Source organism: Cervus canadensis, chromosome 1 (assembly GCF_019320065.1).
Source record: "Cervus canadensis isolate Bull #8, Minnesota chromosome 1, ASM1932006v1, whole genome shotgun sequence".
Classification (NCBI taxonomy): Eukaryota; Metazoa; Chordata; class Mammalia; order Artiodactyla; family Cervidae; genus Cervus; species Cervus canadensis.
In genome coordinates this window covers 126191290-126213120 of record NC_057386.1, presented here as the reverse complement: position 1 = coordinate 126213120, position 21831 = coordinate 126191290, and the positions used below count along the sequence as shown (strand labels likewise).

General features: G+C 41.6%; 1 protein-coding gene and 1 non-coding gene across 4 annotated transcripts in view; one reads left to right on the top strand and one right to left on the bottom strand.

Moving 5' to 3' along the window:
* TCTN2 (tectonic family member 2) overlaps positions 1 to 20594 on the bottom strand; it is a 30879-nt gene extending 10285 nt beyond the window's left edge. The window contains exons 1-13 of one of the 3 annotated variants that reach the window (XM_043442348.1): positions 20321 to 20594; positions 20037 to 20144; positions 19519 to 19595; positions 18047 to 18242; positions 15977 to 16077; positions 9848 to 10038; positions 8657 to 8783; positions 7483 to 7624; positions 7206 to 7271; positions 5500 to 5634; positions 5164 to 5241; positions 1313 to 1393; positions 553 to 664 (exon numbers count right to left, since the gene is read on the bottom strand). In XM_043442348.1, the coding sequence (XP_043298283.1) occupies positions 553 to 664; positions 1313 to 1393; positions 5164 to 5241; positions 5500 to 5634; positions 7206 to 7271; positions 7483 to 7624; positions 8657 to 8783; positions 9848 to 10038; positions 15977 to 16077; positions 18047 to 18242; positions 19519 to 19595; positions 20037 to 20144; positions 20321 to 20402 (1496 nt within the window). In that variant the 5' untranslated portion in view covers positions 20403 to 20594. The other 2 variants (XM_043442332.1, XM_043442342.1) reach the window with 2 other exon arrangements.
* Positions 20595 to 20725: 131 nt separating this feature from the next.
* Positions 20726 to 20832, top strand: LOC122424908. The gene has a single exon (XR_006264609.1). It is a non-coding gene; the product is annotated as a U6 spliceosomal RNA (small nuclear RNA).
* The last annotated feature ends 999 nt before the right edge of the window (positions 20833 to 21831 follow it).

Here is a 21831-nt window from a genome sequence, read left to right as displayed (position 1 = left end):
TAAATGTTAATCACCAATGATACTTGGCTCCAACTCTTTCTCTGATTTTCTAGGAATGTGGGGTTTCCAATGATGTGAACAAACTTCCCAGAGAAATTTGCATAAATATGGATGAAACTTCTGAGAATGTCTATTTGCACTTATACTGATGTTTGAATCAACTCTAAATTGTATTGGAAGTTTGTACTGTTTTTTGGTTTTTTTAATTTTTTTTAATTTATTTTTTGGCTGTGCTGGGTCTTCATTACTGCATGTGGGCTTTCTCTTGTTGCAGAGCACAGGCTCACTAGCTGTGGCCTGAGGAAGCATGTGGGATCTTCCTGGACCAGGGATCAAACCCGTTTCCCCTGTATTGGCAGATGGATTACTAACCACTCGACCACCAGGGAAGTCCATGGAAGTTTGTACTGTTTACCATCACTTTCACATAAGTTTTCATTCAGACTGAAGTTTTTCATGCTGTCTTTAATACTCATGGTGGGAGGAGGGGCGGTGAATTACATTTAAGCAAACCACTCAAAACGTAGATAAATCCATCAGTGAGACACTCACCTAAGCTGAGTACAGTTTTCATTAATTCCAACTTGTAAAAGGCACCCAGATAGTGCATTTTCTCCAAATAAAATGGGTTTGAGAGTTGCTGTTGAACACAAACTCCTTCCGGCTATAAAATAAAAAGATTATTCTCTTGTTATTTTTTTTATATCTTGCTATTTTTGCAAAACAAAAGTAAGTAAAAGATTTACCCCAAAGTTTTTCTTAAAAAAACAAACCAAAAAAAAAAAAAACAAAACAGAGAACAATAGGCAGAAATAGTTTCCAGTTCTCTAGAAATGAGGTCATTGTTACTCTAATCCTTTGAAAGCTGAACAAAGGCGTCTTTCTGTATCGAAATACCTGGACAGGGATCAGGGGTTTATTCTGAACCTGAAATGTAATGCCTTCTGGCACATGTGGGTAATAACCACTGAAGCAAAGCTCTTCCATAGTTTGGAATGAAACTACTTTCCTGTCTCTGATTAGCACCATCTTGGGTTAATCAATGACAATAATGACAATGGACTCTCCAGCCACTTTCATATTTAAATCTCTCTTACTGAAAATCAGCACTTCAAGTGAAAACAATGTTAACATTTTTTATTGAAAGAAAGAAAAAAGAAAAGGAAGCTGTAGAAGCATGGAAAACCACCACCCCAGGCTAAATAAAAACACCAGGCTTTAAAGTAATTGTTTACTCGATCAGATTCAAAATATGGCAATATTTCCAACTCTAGTTCACCAGAGAGCTAGTCATATCATCAAATCAGATTACCAGAATACCAAAGGTGTAAGGTTGTGACATTATTCGTCCCGTTGATGCTTAGAGCTCGAACAGGCTTGCCAAGCTGGTATCCTAGACAAACACAACACAGAAGAATGAGCATCTTTCCCTCTTAGTTTATTTCAAAGCAACAGGCGCTAGCTCGTCAAATAACAGAAAGAAGGAATCCACAACTGAAGGAAATCTGCATTCAAAGTTCTTTTTCAGAGTACCCTCGAGAGAAGGACATCAACGTCACTCCTTTCATTTGTCTCATTTTTTATTGAGGTATAGTTGATTACAATGCTGTGTTAGTTTCAGGTGTATAGACATGTTCTTTTTCAGATTCGAAAACACAGATGTTAGTGTGGTTTTTTGAAGACACTTTTAAAGTGAAATCTGAGAAGTGAAAACTAGGCAGGAGTCAGTCTTAGACCTCTCACCTTGGAGAACAATAAGCTGCTGGGCAGGCCAGTTCATGAATAATTACTGAGTGATTAGTACGGCTTATCACAGGGGCTCATAAAGGAAACTTAAAACCAGAGTCTTTCCCATGTAGCCTTTTTCCAGTAAACTAATTCAACCCCAAGATCTGATTTAGATCCTATACCCATCCATTTCCTAGTAATCCAGCTTATGGTTTCCACGTTTGTAATGTGAAAAAGTTCACAAGCACAGAAGAGTTAAAATACCATGAACCTCACTCAATACAGCCACCACCTAAAGTCAACAACTGTTAATATTTAGCTGTATTCTTAAGTAAGTGATAGTCGTTCAGTCATATCCGACTCTTTTCGATCCCATGAACTGTAGCCGGCCAGGCTCCTCTGTCAGGAACTTCTCCAGGCAAGAATACTGGAGTGGGTTGCCATCTCCTTCTCTAGGGCTCCTGTAGAGAAAATTAGAATTGGACGCCTCAAGTCCAAGGGAACCCCTGGGCCTGTTCATTACCGGAGTGTTCCTCTCCTTTGTAAAGCGCCTCTGACTGCTAGATTGTGAGCCATTCAGGGTAAGCCATTCAGGGGCCACTGTTCTTCTGATCTTAACATATCTAATGTGTGCCCCAAAGTTCCTTCCTTCGGGATAGATAAAATATTTCCCATTTTTAGAAGCTTTGTAACACCAAAACACAAATTTCAATAAAAACAGCACAAATAATATATTAATGTATATTAATATAAAATATAATAGATATTTGTCTTATCTATTATAAAAGCATATATATTTGGGGTGGGAGGGGCAGGACTATTTGAAAATAAATTGTAGGCATCATGACACTCACATCATGAAAGCTCCATCAGACATCTCTCAAAATTAAGGATATTTTCCTATATCATCATGATGCCAATATTCTCCTAAGAAAATTAACAATAACCCCTTATAATCATATTATATCATATCCAGTTCATATGCATATTTCCGATGTCCCTTTCAAAAATGTGTATTACAGTAGCATTGTTCTCAGTTGGTAAAGAATCTGCATGCAATGCAGGAGACCCTGGTTTGATTCCTGGGTCAGGAAAATCCACTAGAGAAGGGATAGGCTACCCACTCCAGCATTCTTGGGCTTCCCTTGTGACTCAGCTGCTAAGGAATCTGCCTGCAATGTGGGAGACCTGGGCTCAATCCCTGGGTTGGAAAGATCCTCTGGAGAAGGGAAAGGCAACCCACTCCAGTATTCTGGCCTGGAGAATTCCATGGACTGTATAGCCCATGGGGTCACAAAGAGTCAGACACAACTGAGCGATTTTCACTTTCACTTTGTTCATATAAACTGGGATACCATCAAGGTTCCTGCACGGTGTTTGCATTTCCAGCATTACGCCCCACCCTTCCCGACAAGAGGCCTCCCCTCTGGCCATGGGTCTAATTCTGCCAGAGTACACTTCATGCTTGTGTCGGCCTCCTTGGCTTCCCCCAGGTTATTCCTATCCCCAGCACCCTTTCCAATTATCTGCTTCTCAAGGCACAGTCTTCTCCACGCAGTCCAGAGTGGAAACACACTCAGGACAGGGTTCTGACCTGCTCGGTGCTTTTCCTCCAGCCTAGGAACAAAACCTGGCATGCGGACTCTCCTGGTGGTCCAGTGGTTAAGAATCCGCCTTCCAACGCAGGGGACTTGGGTTTGATCCCTGGTCGGGATCCCACATGCCTCAGGGAAACTAGATCCCACATATCAACCCAATACACCCAGATAAATAAATAAATATTCTTTAAAAAACAAAACCTAGCACGTGCTAGACACTCAACACTGTTCCTTAGTGATGCAGTCTGGGTGAATGGTCAACATTCTACTCCTCTGAATCCTGGAGTAACTGACCTCATTTATTACTTATCTTGGGTCGTTCACTGTTGTTTCCTGTGACTTAGTGCTGTCACTCCAAATAAGAGAGTCCCTGAGGACAGGGCACATGTCAGATAGTCCTCCAAAAACCCCGTCCAGCCTCAGAAAGTACTAGAGAGACAGCGTCTCTCTATATACAAGCTGTGCCTCTGCCTGATTGGTTCTGGCTCTTGATGTATTCTTTTCTGATGAGAGCATCAACATTTCCCATATATTCTGACAGGTTTTCTCAGAAATCTTGTCAAATTAAGTCAGTGACATGAAAATTCTTAAATTTCAGGAGCCTGGTCTCTTCCCTGCCGCGCGCCGCCCCCCCCCCCCAGTTACCTTGGAGTTTATATAAACTAAGAGAAAAAGGTAATGTTTTCATGCAGTACATGTGTCATTCTTTAAATAACAATTGTGACTTGTAACAAATAATTAAGGAATGCTGCACTTGTGATCCATACAAAACACCAACATTTTGGGTTGTACATAATTTAAAGAAATGTCCCAAACACTTCTCAAAATACTGTAGTAACCAATAAATACATAGAGGCATGCCTTAGGCGGCCATAAGCATGCAGTTTAGAAAATAAAGAAAAATCACACTGGAACTACTTCATTTCTTCAAAATCACTGAGTAGGAAAAGCAACATTGAACTTCCACACTGATTTTACATAACTTCTATACAGTACCTTGACTTAACCAGGAGTCTGCTCTTAAAAGCCAACAATAAACCCTAACATTAAAATCCTATTTAAAAGAAAAAAAAATATATATATATAAAGGATTGTGTATAATTAAATCAGTATACATAAATATTGAAGATCATGCAAAGCAAAAAGATACTAAAAAGTTTAAAAATGTTGTTCCTTCATGATTAATTACTGCATGTTGAAGAATAGTATGGGAGTTCCCTGGCGATCAAGTTTAGGACTCCACACTCTCACTGCTAAAGCCCAGGTTCAATCCCTCACCAGGGAATGAGGATCTCAGAGGTGGTGGAGCATAGTCTCCCTGTTCCCCCACCAAAAAAAAAAAAGAAAAGAGGGAGGGAGGGAGGAATTAGGAGTTTGAGATTAGGAGATACAAATATATACATAAAACAGATAAACAGGGGGGACCTACTGTGTATCACAGAGATCTGTATTCAGTGTCTTGTGATAGACCATAGTGGGAAGGAATACGAGGAGGTGTATATACACGTGCGTATAACTGGGTCACTGTGCTGTATATCTGAAACTAACACAACACTGTAAATCAACTATACATCAATCAAATAAACTATTTTATTTAAAAAAAGACCAGTAGCTAAAGAGAAAGACTGTTTTAGCCTTACAACTGTGACTATATATAACACTTTATGAAAAAAAAATTAAGCTGTTAGCAGGAAAAGAATACAGTGTCACAAAAGAAAAAGAGAAAGGTTAGAGTCACAAACTAAAATAGGAAACAATTATTTACAATCATCATTATAGCACAGGAGTGTCGAACTAAAATGTGCTTGTAAGATCAGTTCGATACGCATTGTCTCACCTGGGTTTCCAGACCATTCTTGTTCATTACCACTGTTATAGCTTAAAAATTTCACTGTAAATCTCTGTGTCATGATTCCTAGAAATAAAATAAAAATATAATGTCACCAATTCGCTAAGAAATTATCCACCATAGTGTTGTTTTCTTTACCTTATAATTGCATTTCAACATGCAAAAAAAAACAAAAACAAAAACCCACTGTTTTCTGATTAAATCATAAACACAAATAAGAAAAACAGGTCTGAATTAGTTTATTTGTTATAATTATGAGAATCATGAAGAAAGAAAAAAAACGCTTTAAATTAAAAGCATTCTCGCTGCCCTTCACAAAGTTACCTTTCTGCTGGGCATTAATTTCTGCCTTAACAATTCTGACGTTTATTTCACTGATTGTATTATTATTCCACCTGAAAATATAATGTTCTTCCACGTTCACGTTCCTGGGGGCTGGTCCAGTACTTAAAAGTGTTTCTGGAAATAAGAGAGTACTTTCATAAATAAAAGACCTAAAAATAAAAAAATTAAAGAACTTCCTTGGGTTCAAGCCTATTATTGGCAGTTTTCTCTGCCTAGGTGGCCGTCCCCGACCCCCATCCCTGCCCTGCAGACCCAATTCCCTTACACAGCAGGGTCATCACCTACTCAAGAAGCCACCCTCAGATCTCCACCCAAGTCAGCATTAGCTCCTCCTCTTTCCACACCATCCCAATAACCTGAGTGAGCTCCATCCCTTCCCTTTTTAAAAAAATATTTACTTTTTATTTATTCATTTATTTGGCTGCTTTGGGTCTTAGTTGTGACATGGGAACTGACCAAGTTGGTCACAGTCCCCTGACCAAGGATCAAATCTGGGCCCCCTGCATTGGGAGCATGGAGTCTTAACCACTGGACCACCAGGAAAGTCCCTGTCCCTTTCCTCTTATTTCAGCATCCCTGGTACCCAGCTCATAGCCTAATGCAGAGCACAGGCTTGGAAGAGTATCTGTTAAATGCAAGATTACAGAAAGATTACATCTGGTAAAAATTATATCTGTTAAAGGAAAGATTACAGAATGTCAACTCTTTAAGAGCAGGGGCCTGGTGTCTAGTTCACTACTATATTGTACTAATAGCTAATGGAAGGAAATAACAAGTTTCAAGAATTTTAACACATTGAAAAGAAACACAAGTACTGTCCTTCGTGGAAAAACAAAAGTCCTGGTAATATTGGCCAAATTCTGTATACTTTAGTTGGCTGCATTACAATCATAGAGTTTAATGACTGGAAAAAGAAAAGCAAGCAAGGAGTGAAAATTCTGGGTCCTAAAGAACCCTTTAACTCTCTGAAAAACACTTAAGAAAAAGCCCACACACCCAGAGAACAAGGAGGAACCCTGGAACCCACATAATCCAGGACTGGGTTCAAGGATTGGGAAGGATTGGGTTCAAGGTCACAGATGTTACTCCACAGTAAGTCAAGGTGGAACAAGGAACAAGCAAAATGCTAGTGGGATATTTCCCTAACAACTACAAATCTCCTAAAATTCTTAATGAAAATGTGTTCTACTCTGGGACTACAGTAAGTTTTCTGCATACAAACTAGTTCCATCCCAAGAGCATGTTCATGAGTCCAACATGGTTAGCCCAGGTACCCAACTGATGCAATTGGCTCTATAGTACTGTACTGTGATAGGTTAATAATAGTTTTCACACAAATAATATATTAAAAACAAACAAAAAAAATGAAGAAAACATTTCTAATCCTTCAGTACAGGACCTTGAAAAGTACAGTATCAGAGCTGGCATACAGGGGCTGGCATCGAGTGAAGAGGAGAGGAGGGAGGGGAGCTGGGAGATGGTAGAGCTACAGGATCGTCAGCAACAGGAGACGAAGGACAAGATGAACTTTCCCTCAGGCCTGATGGTGGTGGAACACGTGTTTGCATCTTGCAAAGTTTGAAACTTGAAGGTTCGTATATAGGGACTTACTGTATGTATATATTCCTTGTGAAAAATGATATATATTCCCATAGAAATGGTATAAAAGTATAACATTAAAATACCTGTATTGGTGATGAATCTGTCTAAGTCAGTTGCTTCCTCATAGATTACTTTTGGTGTAACTATGCCTGAAAAAACATACATAAATGAACTTCCATAGGAGTACATGAACCTCACATATACACATTTACCTATGAAAATGAAAGTTTGCCAAACAAATACAGTGCCTATGCCTGCCCTGGATGCCAACTACTCAGCTCCCCTCCACTCCCCAAACAACCCACTATTCTTGGCATCTAATTGGCATCTAAGGTCCATCCTCAAATGGACGTAACTTACCTCCCATAGCACCATTTTTTATCTTTACACTGGTAATTCTGTCTCGTTCTAGGTACTCCTCCAGGCCAGTAACGCACTGAACATCAAAATTCTGCAGGAAGGCCACAGGAGCGTTGAGCACGCACTGCCCAGCCAGGGACACCTGAGGGCCGGGGGGGGAATGCCAACAGATTTATGACCGCCTTTCCAATCATAAAAAAAGGGATCAGTGTCTTGGAAAAGCATCCTTTCTGCAGCCTGCTTCTACTGCTGGGTTAGCTCCAACAACGGCTAGGGCATTCACTAGTTAACTGACTTTAGCAGAGCATCTACTTGACTTGCTAATCAAACTCTGGAAGCCACTGCCTACAGGGTCACAGTAAGTACAGTTGCTAAGGAAAATTCCCTGCTCTGCATCATTTACTTTGCAGAAACATGATTACATTCACCTTCAGTTTCTTTTCTGTTGCTTTTTTTTTTTTTTCACTTTTTGGCCACTCCAGGCAGCATACAGGATCTTAGTTTCCCCGGCCAGGGAGGGAACCCACGTCCCCTGCGGTGGAAGCAGAGTCCTAACCACCAGACTGCCGGGGAGCTCCCTCAACTTCATTTTCTCTCCCTCATTACAATTGCCATTTTTGTTAAAGCCATAAGAATGGATTCATATGGATAGTAAAGAGAAACAGTTTAGCCTCCCATGTCTTCTTCCCATAAATACTTTTTCCTCATAATTTTGAACTTAATAAAGTTAAGATTTCACATAAAATTCGAGTCTTAAAATACTTTTCAAAATTCTATTAAATATTTAATTAACACAACACCATAAGCCAAATATACTTCAAGAAAAAAAATAAAATTTTAAAAGTATTTATGGCTTACTAGAAATTGGCTGTTAAACTAGTACAAGTGAGAAACGATAGCTACTTCCAGGGAAACTTCTAGACAGTCTTTTGGTTTTATTTAGTAAGTTCACTGTGAGATTTAGCAAAGACAGATTGATTTAAGAGTGACTATCAAAAGAAGAAAACACAATCCAGAGATCTTAAATGGCTGAGTGCCTGAAAAATCCACAGGAGAAAAATACGTAACTCAGGAAGAGATTTTTTTTTTTTTTTTAGAATAATATGAGTTAAATTAATAAGAGGAAGGGGAAAGTGAGAAAAAACCTCTAGCATATTAAAACTGAAAGGATTACCTGAGGAATAGTAAAATATGCCTTATCTACTGTCATAACAGGGTCTCCTTGTTTGTAACCAAAGTCTGAAAAGTCTTTTAGATCAGTATGCAAATACATGTCAAAGGAAACTTGATGTCCAGAGGAACTGCAAATCGATGAGAGAGACCATCAGTAACATGCTAAAAGCAATTCTTCTTTTAAATTTTTCTCTGCTTTTTTAACCATCAAAATAATATTTGTACTAAATGCCACTGAACTGTGCATTTTAAAGTAGTTAATGATTATGTTCCATGAGTTTTACTTCAATGCTAATAATAAAGTTGCTTTAAAACGTCAACAAGAAAAAAAAAGTCAACAAGACAGATACATAAAATACAGAAAGTTAAAGTCCCCCATGAGCCCACCACTCTTTCCCCCAACCCAGAGAATCACTATTAACCATTTGTGGTATCAATTAATTTCTTTTCAGTGAGGGCTCCAAAATCACAGTGGATGGTGACTGTAGCCATGAAATTAAAAGACACTTGCTCCTTGGAAGAAAAGATATGACAAACCTAGAGACATGACCTTGCCAACAAAGGTTCCTATAGTCAAAGCTATGGTTTTTTCAGTAGTCATGGATGGATGTGAGAGCTGGTCCATAAAGAAGGCAAAGCACAGAAGAATTGATGCTTTAGAACTGTGGTACTGGAAAAGACTCTTGAGAGTCCCTTGGACTGCAAGGAGATCAAACCAGTCAATCCTAAAGGAAACCAACCCTGAATATTCATTGGAAGGACTGCTGCTAAAGCTAAAGCTCCAGTACTTTGGCCACCTGAGGCAAAGAGCCAACTTACTGGAAAAGACCCTGATGCTGGGAAAGATTGAGGGCAGAAGAAGGGAGTGACAGAGGGTCAGATGGCTGGACGGCATCATCAACTCAATGGACATGAGTTTGAGCAAACTCTGGGAGATAGTAAAGGACAGGGTAGCCCGGCGTGTTACAGTTCATGGGGTTGCAAAGAGTTGGACACAACTTAGCAACTGAACAACAACCAGTTCTTTCAAATACTTAACACAAAATAAACTTACTATGTGAAACCTACAATTGAATCTAGAACGGAGGAATTGAAGCATGGAACTTCTGGAGAGGTCCCCAGGAGGACATGGCCACATTCCAGGGCCATCTGGGTGTGCACCCCTCTCCCCGGCAGCCCTCTGGACACTTACATGGAACCATGGTAGAAGTACCCGAGGAAGGGTGAGTTGGCGAGCTGTACACACAGGAATGGAAACCAGTCGGGGACTCCATGTGCCATCTGCATGGAGCAGAGCTGATCAAAGGGAGGATTAACATCTCCTCCAAAAACACCAGGGAAACAGGACTCCCTGAACAGCGCTGTTAAATCTGATGAGCATTCCTGGAAAGAAGACGTAGAGGAGCACAGAGAAGATTAAATCCCACCTCTGCCCGCCGTCAGGATCTCCTGGCCAGCATGATGCACTAGCTGCTGGAGGCCAGCAGGACATCGTAGAGGAAGCAGGGAACAAGCAGCTGGCCCCCAGGCTGAGAGTGTTTGCACTCACAGCAAGTCAGCTCCCTACCAGGCTCCAAGTCAGGAACTTCAAACCTTCATAGAATTTACATCTTAACTGGGGACCTAAGATATGCCTACAGATAAGATAAGAAAAAGAAAAGATAATATGAAATAGACCACAGGTGGAGAATTTTCAACTGGCATCACCACTCACTCCAGTATTCTTGCCTGGGAAATCCCAAGGACAGAGGAGCCTGGCAGGCTACAGTCCATGGGGTCGCAAAGAGTCGGACACAACTTAGCCACTCAACAGCAGCAGCATCCAAATTCCTAGTCCAGAGAACTCTAAGGACATGGAGAGAGAGGGCAGACAGTCCATATTCCAGAAGAATCCTTGAATCATTCTTGTTATATCATGACCGATGATACCGATTGGTATCATCAAGAAGTTACTTTATTTGGATGGACCTGTTATGGAGAAGGCAATAGCATCTCACTCCAGTACTCTTGCCTGGGAAATCCCATGGACGGAGGAGCCTGGTAGGCTGCAGTCCATGGGGTCGCTAAGAGTCGGGCACGACTGAGAGGCTTCACTTTCACTTTTCACTTTCATGCATTGGAGAAGGAAATGGCAACCCACTACAGTGTTCTTGCCTGGAGAATCCCAGGGACGGGGGAGCCTGGTGGGCTGCCATCTGTGGGGTCACACAGAGTCGGGCACAACTGAAGTGACTTAGCAGCAGCAACAGCAGCAAAGCCTGTTATGCACAGTGAAGTCAGTCAGAAAGAGAAAACAAATATCGTATATTAACGCACATATGTAGAATGCAGAAAGAAGACCCAGATGAACCTATTTGCAAAGAAGAACTAGAGACAGACACAGAGGTAGAGAACACACGTATGCACACCAATGGGGAAAGGGGGGGCGGGATGAACTGGGACATCAGGACTGACATACACACTGCTGAGACTATGGATAAAATGGAAAACTAATGAGAACCTGTGTACAGCACAGGGAACTCTACTCAATACTCTCTGGTGACCTAAATGGGAAGGAAATCCAAAAAAGAGGGGATATATGTATATCAGTTCAGTCCAGTTCAGTCGCTCAGTCGTGTCTGACTCTTTGCAACCCCATGAATTGCAGCACGCCAGGCCTCCCTGTCCATCATCAACTCCTGGAGTTTACTCAAACTCATGTCCGTCGAGTCGATGATGCCATCCAGCCATCTCATCCTCTGTCGGCCCCTTCTCCTCCTGCCCCCAATCCCTCCCAGCATCAGGGTCTTTTCCAATGAGTCAACTCTTTGAATGAGGTGGCCAAAGTACTGGAGTTTCAGCTTCAGCATCAGTCCTTCCAATGAACACCCAGGACTGATCTCCTTTAGGATGGACTGGTTGGATCTCCTTGCAGTCCAACAGACTCTCAAGAGTCTTCTCCAACACCACAGTTCAAAAGCATCAATTCTTTAGGTGCTCAGCTTTCTTCACCGTCCAACTCTCACATCCATACATGACCACTGGAAAAACCATAGCCTTGACCAGACGGACCTTTGTTGGCAAAGTAATGTCTCTGCTTTTTAATATGCTATCTAGGTTGGTCATAACTTTCCTTCCAGGGAGTAAGCACCTTTTAACCTCATGGCTGCAGTCACCATCTGCAGTGATTTTGGAGCCCCAAAATATAAAGTCTGACACTGTTTCTACCGTTTACCCATCTATTTCCCATGAGGTGATGGGACCAGATGCCATGATCTTAGTTTTCTGACTGTTGAGCTTTAAGCCAACTTTTTCACTCTCCTCTTTCACTTTCAAGAGGCTTTTCAGTTCCTCTTCACTCTCTTCCATAAGGGTGGTGTCATCTGCCTATCTGAGGTTTTGATATTTCTCCCAGCAATCTTGATTCAAGTTTGTGCTTCTTCCAGCCCAGCATTTCTCATGATGTACTCTGCATATAAGTTGAATAAGCAGGGTGACAATATACAGCCTTGACGTACTCCTTTTCCTATTTGGAACCGGTCTGTTGTTCCATGTCCAGTTCTAACTGTTACTTCCTGACCTGCATACAGGTTTCTCAAGAGGCAGGTCAGGTGGTCTGGTATTCCCATCTCTTTCAGAATTTTCCACAGTTTATTGTGATCCACACAGTCAAAGGCTTTGGTATAGTCAATAAAGCAGAAATAGATGTTTTTCTGGAACTCTCTTGCTTTTTTGATGATCCAGCGGATATTGGCAATTTGATCTAAAGGGGCTCAGCCATACATAAATATGTATCCAATCTCCCCCAAACTCCCCTCCTACCCAGGCTGTCACATAACATTGAGCAGAGTTCCCTGTGCTATACAGTAGGTCCTTGTTGGTTATCCTTTTTTATTTTGGTTATCCTTTTTAAATATAGCAGTGTGTATAGGCCACATTCCTCAAAATGGTAAATGAACTGGAAAACCATAGAGTTCAAGTAGTTCAAGGTCAAAAGAGAAAAAAATACGTTTTGTTTTTCAGAAAACTGAATCCTCTTCAAATTGACTTAAAAATGTTTAAATTCTAGAAATCTATTTTAAACCATGTATTCTGTAAACTATAACAGGAATTAAAGGTTCCTCACCTACAACACAGGCTTATATACACATGTCTGAATGGGTCTGTATTGGATTCTAGAATGCATGAGCATTCAGTCACTCAGTCACTCATTCAGTCACTCAGTCATGCCTGACTCTTTGCGACCCCACGGACTGCGGCCCGCCAGGCTCCTCTGTCCATGGGATTTTCCCAGCAAGAATGCTGGAGTGAATAAGTATCACTTATTGTGATACCACTTCATGATGTATGTAAGTCAAATAACCATACTTTAAACCTTAAACTTGTACAGTGGCTGTGTCAATTATACCACAAAATGGAAGAAAAAAATTGATAAACTGGACTTGATCAAATTAAAACTTTTGGGCTTCAAAGAACACCAACTGGAAAATGGACTTCCTAGAGAAATAGGAGTTTTTGGCATATCGTATATCTGATAAGGGACTAGAATTCAAAGTGCATAGTGAACTTGAACAACAAAAAGACAATCTAATTTAACAACAAAATTAAACAACAAAAAAGACAACCTAATTAAAAACCTGGCAAAGGGTCTCAACAGACATTTCTTCAAAGAAGACATATAAACATTCAATAAGCCTTTGAAAAGATGTTCAACATCATTTGCCACTAGAGAAATACGGATCAAAATCACAATGAAATGCCACTTCACACCCTCAAGAAAGGCTGTAATCAAGATTATTACAGCCATTGTTGGTGACATCATGGAAAATTACAATCCTGGTACAATGCTGACGGGACTGTGAAATGATGTAGCTACTTTGAAAAACAGTTCCTCAAGGGAATTCCCTGGCAGTCCAGGGGTTAGGACTCGTTTTCATTAACAAGGACACAGGTTCAATCCCCAGTCAGGGAACTAAGATCCCACAAGCTATGTGGCTCAGCCAAGAAGAAGAAAAACAGTTCCCTAAAAGGTTAAACATGTAGTTACCATGTGACAAAGCAATTCCACTCCTAGGTAACATAACCAAGAGAAATGGAAACACACATCCAAACAAAAACTTGTATACAGGTATTCATAGAAGCGTTCTTCATAGTAGCCAAGAAGTGAAAACAGTCTAAATGTCCTCACTTGATCAATGGTTAAGCCCTCTGTAACATATCCACACAACAGAAGATGACTTGGCCATAAAAAGGAATGGAGCGCCAACACAGGCCACAGCACAGGTGACCCTTGAAAGCATGATGCCAGGAAAAAGAAGCCAGACACAGGGGCTTCCTTGGTGGTCCAGCGGCTAAGACTCTAGGCCCCCAGTTCGGAGGCCCTGGGCCAATCCCTGGTCAGGGAACTAGACCCCACATGAGGCAACCAAGACCTGGCACGGGGGAACAAATATTAAAAAAAAAAAAAAAAAAGCCAGACACAAATACAGACTGAAGGATTCCATTTGTATGCAATGTCCAGAAGAGATAAATCCACAGACACAGAATGTAGATTAATAGTGACCCGGGAAAACAAACTACTGAAAATAACAGAAAAGAAGCAGGCCCACAGATACAGAGAACAAACTAGTGGTCACCGGTGGGGAGAGGGATGGGGGCGGGGGCAGCACAGGTGTAGGGGATGAGGAGGCACAAACTACTACACATAAAATAAATAAGCTGCAAGGGTATATTATTGTACAGCACAAGGAATATAGCCAATATTTTATGATAATAACTGTAAATGAAGTATAACGTTTAAAAATTGTAACTATGTTATACACCTGAAATTTACATAATTTGCAAATCAACTATGCCCAGATAAACAAATATACTTAATTTCTAGTGAAAACAAACAAACAAAAAACAGTCTGGGGATGATGGGCATGAATGAGAGTGACTGCAAATGGACACATGGCTTCTTTCAGGGGGTGTTGGAAACATCCTCAAATTAGATTATTGCGATGTTATACAATCCTATAAATTTACTAAAAAAAAAAAAAAATCACTGAAAACATCTATTTTTCTCTCCCTTTTATATTTTCTTAAAGGCTTCCTAAGTAAGACATTAAAATCATCCTCTCAGTATCGTCACAATCAGGACTTTATCCAAACAGACACATTTTTTGGTCCATAATTGCTCTTAGTCACTCGGTTGTGTCCGACTCTCGGACTGAGCCAGTGTCCCTTGCATCTCCTGCACTGGCAGGTGGATTCTTTACCACTGATGTCACCTGGAAAGTCCTTTGTCCATAAACTAGGCTGAAAAGGCTAGATAAGAAAATACTCGATTTCTTCCTGGTTCAGTTTTGGAAAGTTATACTCTTCTAAGAATTTGTCCATTTCTTCCAAGTTGTCCATTTTATTGGCATAGAGCTGCTGGTAGTAGTCTCTTATGATCCTTTGTATTTCAGTGTTGTCTGTTGTGATCTCTCCATTTTCATTTCTAATTTTGTTAATTTGGTTCTTCTCTCTTTGTTTCTTAATGAGTCTTGCTAATGGTTTGTCAATTTTGTTTATTTTTTCAAAAAACCAACTTTTAGCTTTGTTGATTTTTGCTATGGTCTCTTTAGTTTCTTTTGCATTTATTTCTGCCCTAATTTTTAAGATTTCTTTCCTTCTACTAACCCTGGGGTTCTTCATTTCTTCTTTCTCTAGTTGCTTTAGGTGTAGAGTTAGGTTATTTTATTGACTTTTTTCTTTGTTTCTTGAGGTAAGCCTGTAATGCTATGAACCTTCCCCGAAGTAAGCCAGAAAGATAAAGAACATTACAGCAGACTAACACATATATATGGGATTTAGAAAGATGGTAATGATAACCCTATATGCAAAACAGAAAAAGAGACACAGATGTACAGAACAGACTTTTGGACTCTGTGGGAGAAGGCGAGGGTGGGATGTTTCAAGAGAACAGCATCGAAACATGTATATTATCTAGGGTGAAACAGATCACCAGCCCAGGTAGGATGCATGAGACAAGTGCTCGGGCCTGGTGCACTGGGAAGACCCAGAGGGAGCGGGTAGAGAGGGAGGTAGGAGGGGGGATCGGGATGGGGAATACATGTAAAACCATGGCTGATTCATGTCAATATATGACAAAACCCACTACAATATTGTTAAGTAATTAGCCTCCAACTAATAAAAATAAATGAAAAAAAAGAAAATACTCAACTGGAAAACATGACATACAATCTCAGCTTTTGAAAGACCACGCACTAAAAAGTTGTTGATGGGGAACTGCTGGTGCCCTCCACATGCTATCAGGTACCACAGCTTTTGCACCCAATAATCAGAAAGACCATACCTGGTCACAGCAGCAGCGAATGTCACAGGCCCCCGCAGTCAAATTGCACGGGCAAGGACCAAGGGGCTGATACACCTGGTTAGGAATGACAGTCACATTTTCTGAAAAGTACAAACAACAGAGAAGTTCAGCTGTGAAACACTGATGAGACATGGCCACATTTTAGACATTCAAAGAAAGCTGAGTTGTATTACAAATCACCATTACCTGTATTCCACATCAAGGTATCCCTGAAATGGGCTATATCTACTGAGGCCTATATCTATTCCTCCAACAAAAACCCAAATAGAAGAGAATGTCCTAGTTATACAAACCGAAGAAGTCACAGTTGATCTTGAAGATGATCAAGTCACTAAGATTTGCAAGTTAAGACAAATGCAATGCACTGATTTTTCAACACACTGCACAACTCCTTTCATAACACAGACTGATTGTAAGCATTTACTCCTCCAAATTCATTACCTCTTTTAACAGACAAACCTGAAGCCATGACCTAAATGTCCATCGACAGATGAATAAAGAAGACATGGTACATATAGACAATGAAATATTACTCAGACATAAAAAGAACAAAATGGGGTCATTTGCAGTAGCGTGGATGGACCGTGAGTCTGTCATACAGAGTGAAGTAAGTCATAAAGAGAAAAACAAATATTGTATATGAATGCATGTATGTAGAAATTAGAAAAATGATACAGATGAACCTATTTTCAGGGCAGAAACAGAGACTAAGACGAAGGGAACAAATGTGTGGACATGAAGGGTGGGGGAATCGGGAGATGGGAGTGGGTATGTGACTGCCATGTGTAAAACTGATAGCCAGCGTGAACCTGCTATAAAGCACAGGGAGATCAGCTCGGGGCTCTGTGGTGACCAGACGAGTGGGAAGGGAGACCCAAGAGAAAGGGGTTGTATCTATACAAATAGCTAATTCACTTTGTTGTACAGTCTTGTAAAGGAACTATACCACAATTTAAAAAAAAATCTGAAGCCACGGTGACATTTCAGTTTATCTGGAAGCCATCTGACCACAAGATCTCATTTAACTGAGTTACACATCAACCTCAAGTCCCATCACACTGTGAATGCAAATTTTCACATCCTGATTTTGGTTCCAGTGTGGGGGAAGTTAGTAATTTTGACACTGATTGGAAAAGGAATATACTATATTACATTTTAGCCTCCTAATTTGGAATCCAGAGACTAACAGTTGGAAAGCTATGTATGTGACTATTTGTGTAAACTCTATGTATCAGCCAACTTCAATGACAGGATAACTGACACTTCTAAAGAACAACTATTACATATTCTATGCTATAATATAGTAGAACCCTAGTATGTCAGTGGTATCAAGAACAAGAAAGTCCCAATAAGAGACCATGTCACAAGGGTAAGGGTTTGACCCTCAGTATAATCAAATCCATAAGACATAAGCAAGGCACTTTAGAATAGGGTTTTACTATGTGATATATAGATAGATATTTGCAAATCTATCTATATGCCTCCCACATTGTTGGCTAGCTTCCTTGTTACCAAGCATACCGCTTACCTCCTGGCTGTCCTTCCATCCTTTTTCTTGTTCTGATCTCTGTCTGACTGGGTGCAAAATTTTTCATACCTTCATGGGGTCAGAGTGGACACCTCATAAATACCAATATATACAGACTCTAATTTTCCTAAGTTTGGCTATTTGTACAAGGACATTCTGAAATATTACCTAACTATATTTAAGCATAATTTTTAAAAGAAAAAAAAGTTGCTGCTCTGAGTGGTATAGCTACTATGAAGCCCTCCTGTCAGTTTTCTTTTTTGGCCATGCTGTGTGGCTTACAGGATCTTAATTTCCTGATCAGGGATCGAACCCATGCCCCTTGAATTCAAAGTGAGGAGCCCTAAATCACTGGACCACCAGGGAATTCCCTGGAAACTTTTAAAATAAGAAAATTAAACAAAAGAAAAATAAGTTTAGGAAAGCAAGACAGACTCACGAGTAAAGCACACAAACTGCATAGCACACACTTACAATCAAACGTCTACAGTAAACTTTTGATGGTCGGAGACTTTACTTGCCTGATGCATTTTGGCCCAGAGAGGAGTTGGCATAAATTTCCACATGAATGAGCAGATGTGCCAAACAGGATGTATTATGAAAGGCTGAAACAAGAAGAGCTTGGACAATACACGGGGCCTCCAGGAAGGGATCTGTCTCATTAGAGGAACATGACTGCAGATCCCTCTTCAACCTCACGGTCACTTCCAACGAATTCTGAAAGGAAAATACTGCTGTACTTTTTATGGTGACTCAAAACGGCATCTATAAGAACACATAAGGTTAAGTAAGTTCAATCTGCCTCCATTCATTTTGCAAAAGGCAAACTGGACCCAAGGATGACATCATTCTGCTCAATTTTACCCCGTAAACCTACAGTAGTACACAAGGCCTGATTCCTATTCCTCAGCTGAACATACAAGCAAGCAAGTTGTGGCTGCTTGTTGTTTGGTCACTAGTTGTGTCTGACTTTTCTGACTCCATGGACCGTTGCCTGGCAGGATTCTCTGTCCACGGGATTCTCCAGGCAAGAATACTGGAGTGGGTTGCCATTTCCTTCTCTGGGGGATCTTCCCAACCCAGGGACTGAGCCCAGGTCTCCTGCATTGGCAGGCGGATTCTTTACCACTGAGTCACCTGGAAAGCCCTTTGGCTGTTTAGAGAAAGCTGAACACAGGTCTGATAAAGGTATTTGTCTGGCACCTTTATTATCCTACCAGCAGAAGATTAAATACACACAAATAAAAGTCCATGGAACAGGCCCTGGTTCCTGGGGTGCAAGCAAAGTCTGTCTGTCTCTTTTATGTCCAGAGTTGATGTTTTGCACATACTAGGCACTCAATGAAATATCTATTAAGTGGAAAATATTTCATCTCTCCAGGCTTGAGTATCCTTACATGTAAGCCCAGAGTTGGGTGAGACCAGCAATTCATGAAGCTCTTTTGAGTCACAGGTTTATTTGATAATCTGACAGAAGATGGCAAGCCTCTCATCAGAAAAAAATGCACACACACATAACTTTATACACAATTTTAGAGAGTTCACAGCATTTTTCTTTTTGTCTGTGCCATGCAATTTGTGAGATCTTAGTTCCCCAACCTGGGAATGAACCTGGGCCCTTGGCAGTGACAGCATGTTTTTCTAACCACGGGACCACCAGGGAATTCCCTCACTTGAAACTCGTCCAAGAACCTCTGGGCTGGATGAGTGCCTACAGGATCAGATAGGCCACAGTTTCATGGTGGTTCCAAGCACTAAGTTCTATCTTGTCTGATTAAAAGAACATTGGAGGGGAAGTTCCCTGGCGGTCCAGTGGTTAGGACTTGGCGCTTTCGCTGCCTTGGTCCAAGTTCAATCAATCCCTGATCAGGGAACTAAGACCCTATAAGTTGCTGGGTGCAGTCAATAAAAAGAGAGAGAGAAAAAAAACAACACTGCAGGAGCACCAGGACTCCGAAGATGCTACTGAAAAGGTTTCCACCTCTGGCCTTACCACAGTAGGGGTGACAGTCAAACTCCAGTCTCCTGTCTCGTTGTTCAGCTCGCCACAGGTGGGAACTGGCAATAAACCTACAGGAGAGATTAGAACGCAAGAGAGTATTGCCCAGCCACCAAGATAGTGCACTCTTGAGTCAGGTTTCCAGGGATGGAACACCTTTCCAAGCCTAGGATTGGACTCTTTACAAGCTGTGTGACTTTCGACCCGTGACAACCTCTCTGAACTTCAATGTCTTCATTTGTTAAACGGAATTAAAAGACATTACTGTCCTTATTAGCAAAATGAGGTGATGTATTTAAGTATATGGGATGACTCAGTGAATGCTAACTCGCAATTTCAAGCTTTCTTTAACTCACCCTGTCTGTTGGTCCTCTGGTCCACAGCAGCCCCCATCTCGACTTTGCAGGGGACAGCGCCAAGGGCCTCAGAGGATGCCACCTGGCCAGGCTTCTTGGGCGGCCTGAAGCTGGCCCAACCTCTTCCCTCCCCACAGGAAAGGTCAGTCTCTTTACCCATCTCGTCCCGCAGCTGAGTCAGGGACACGGTCACATCCTCGGTGCCTCCGACCAGGGACGCGCTGACCACAGGGCCGGACATGCGGATGACAGGAGGAATGAAAACTAGGCGGGAAGAAAGGGACAGGGAGGAGTTAATAGTTGCAGAACCCTTTCCTACGCTGGGTGGTGGCCTTCTTTGGCGTTGTCTTCCGCAGCTCTGGCGGCAGTCCCAGATTTGGCCTCAAGACTCGTCCTCTCCCCCACCCCCGTCCTGCAGGCCCCTGCCCCGCCTTACACACCCAGGTCTCCCCTCAGCGGCCTCAAGACGCCCTGCAGAAGGAGGAGCCCCAAAAGCAGAGGGACCGGCGGCGGCAAACGCATGCCTGGGGGCTCGCCGGGCCTGCACAACAGGACTGCGCCCGCCTTAAAGGACTGGAAGCGCGGGGACTCGGAAGCACTGCCAGTGCGGCCTTGCCGGCACCATCTTGTCAAGCGAACGCCTGGAGCTATGGCAACCACCAATCGGCCGCCGGTCTGACGAGAGGCGCACCATGATTGGGTCAACAGCAGAGAGAGCCCGCCCTCAAGCCTATCAGCAGCAGCCTAGCCCCGCCTACAGGCCTTAGGTCCTTCTGGCTGCCATCAATTCATGTAAAGGCTCACGAAAAAGTAGCAGTCCGCGTTCAGTTTAAAGCCCCGAGTTTGTGCTCGCTTGGGCAGCACATATACTAAAATTGGAACGATACAGAGAAGATTAGCATGGCCCCTGCGCAAGGATGACACGCAAATTCGTGAAGCGTTCCATATTTTTGTGCCCGGGGGCTCGGGGACAGCTCGGCGCCCTCACTAAAACCTCTTTCCTAAAAATAAAAAAAATTAAAAAATAAAAATTAAACCCCGAGTTTCTCCAACATGGAGTTAATTTAGTCAATCTGAAGTTAATGCAAATATGAACCCGCAGGCACTGGGTTCTAAACAAGCAGCTTAATAAACTTGATTTTTATGAGGATTTGGGGGAGGAACAAAAAGGGGGTGAAGCTGCAGTGCTGTAATTGTTCTGTTGTGCTGTTTTTATTATTCTCCCAGTTTTTTAGAAGTTTTGTTTGTATTACACAGTAAGACAGTGAAGGACAAGGAAGCCTGGCGTGCTGCAGTCCACGGGGTCGCAAAGTGTGGGACAGGAGTTAGCGACTGAACCACCACACAGAGCTCTCAGACCTCTGAAAGTAGGTCTTCTCAAACTACACACACGAAGTTTTCACACCATTAGAACAGATGCAAAAGTACCAAAATTCTGCCTGGGAAAAAAATCCATTTTTCTTATGGCAGTAGCCTCAAAGCATTGCAAGTGTTATCATAGCTCAGTGACTTAAAGGTGCAGGCTCTGAGGTTGGACTGCCTGGTTTGAATTTCACCTTCCTTCTATGTTAAGTGATGTTGGGAAAGTCACTTAACCTCTCTAAGCTTGGGCTTCCTCAGCTTTAAAGGAGGTAATCAGTCTCTCCCAAACAGGGTTGTGTGAGAAGTGAGGCAACACACCTAATGAGCTTAGCCTAATGCCTGATGTACAGCAAGTACTCAATAAATGTTCACTCATTTTGTTAGCTATCAGATGAGTGGTAAACCAATTCACCGACAGAATCCATGTACGGTGTGTAAAAAATCTTCTATTAAAAACCTCATACCAATCTATAATTATATAGTATTTGTAACAATATTTTTATGTATAGTTTTGGCAAGATTTGAAATTAAAGTTCTTCAGAGTTGAATAAAAAACTGACATGTGATCAAATCCAGTTAAAAAGTACAC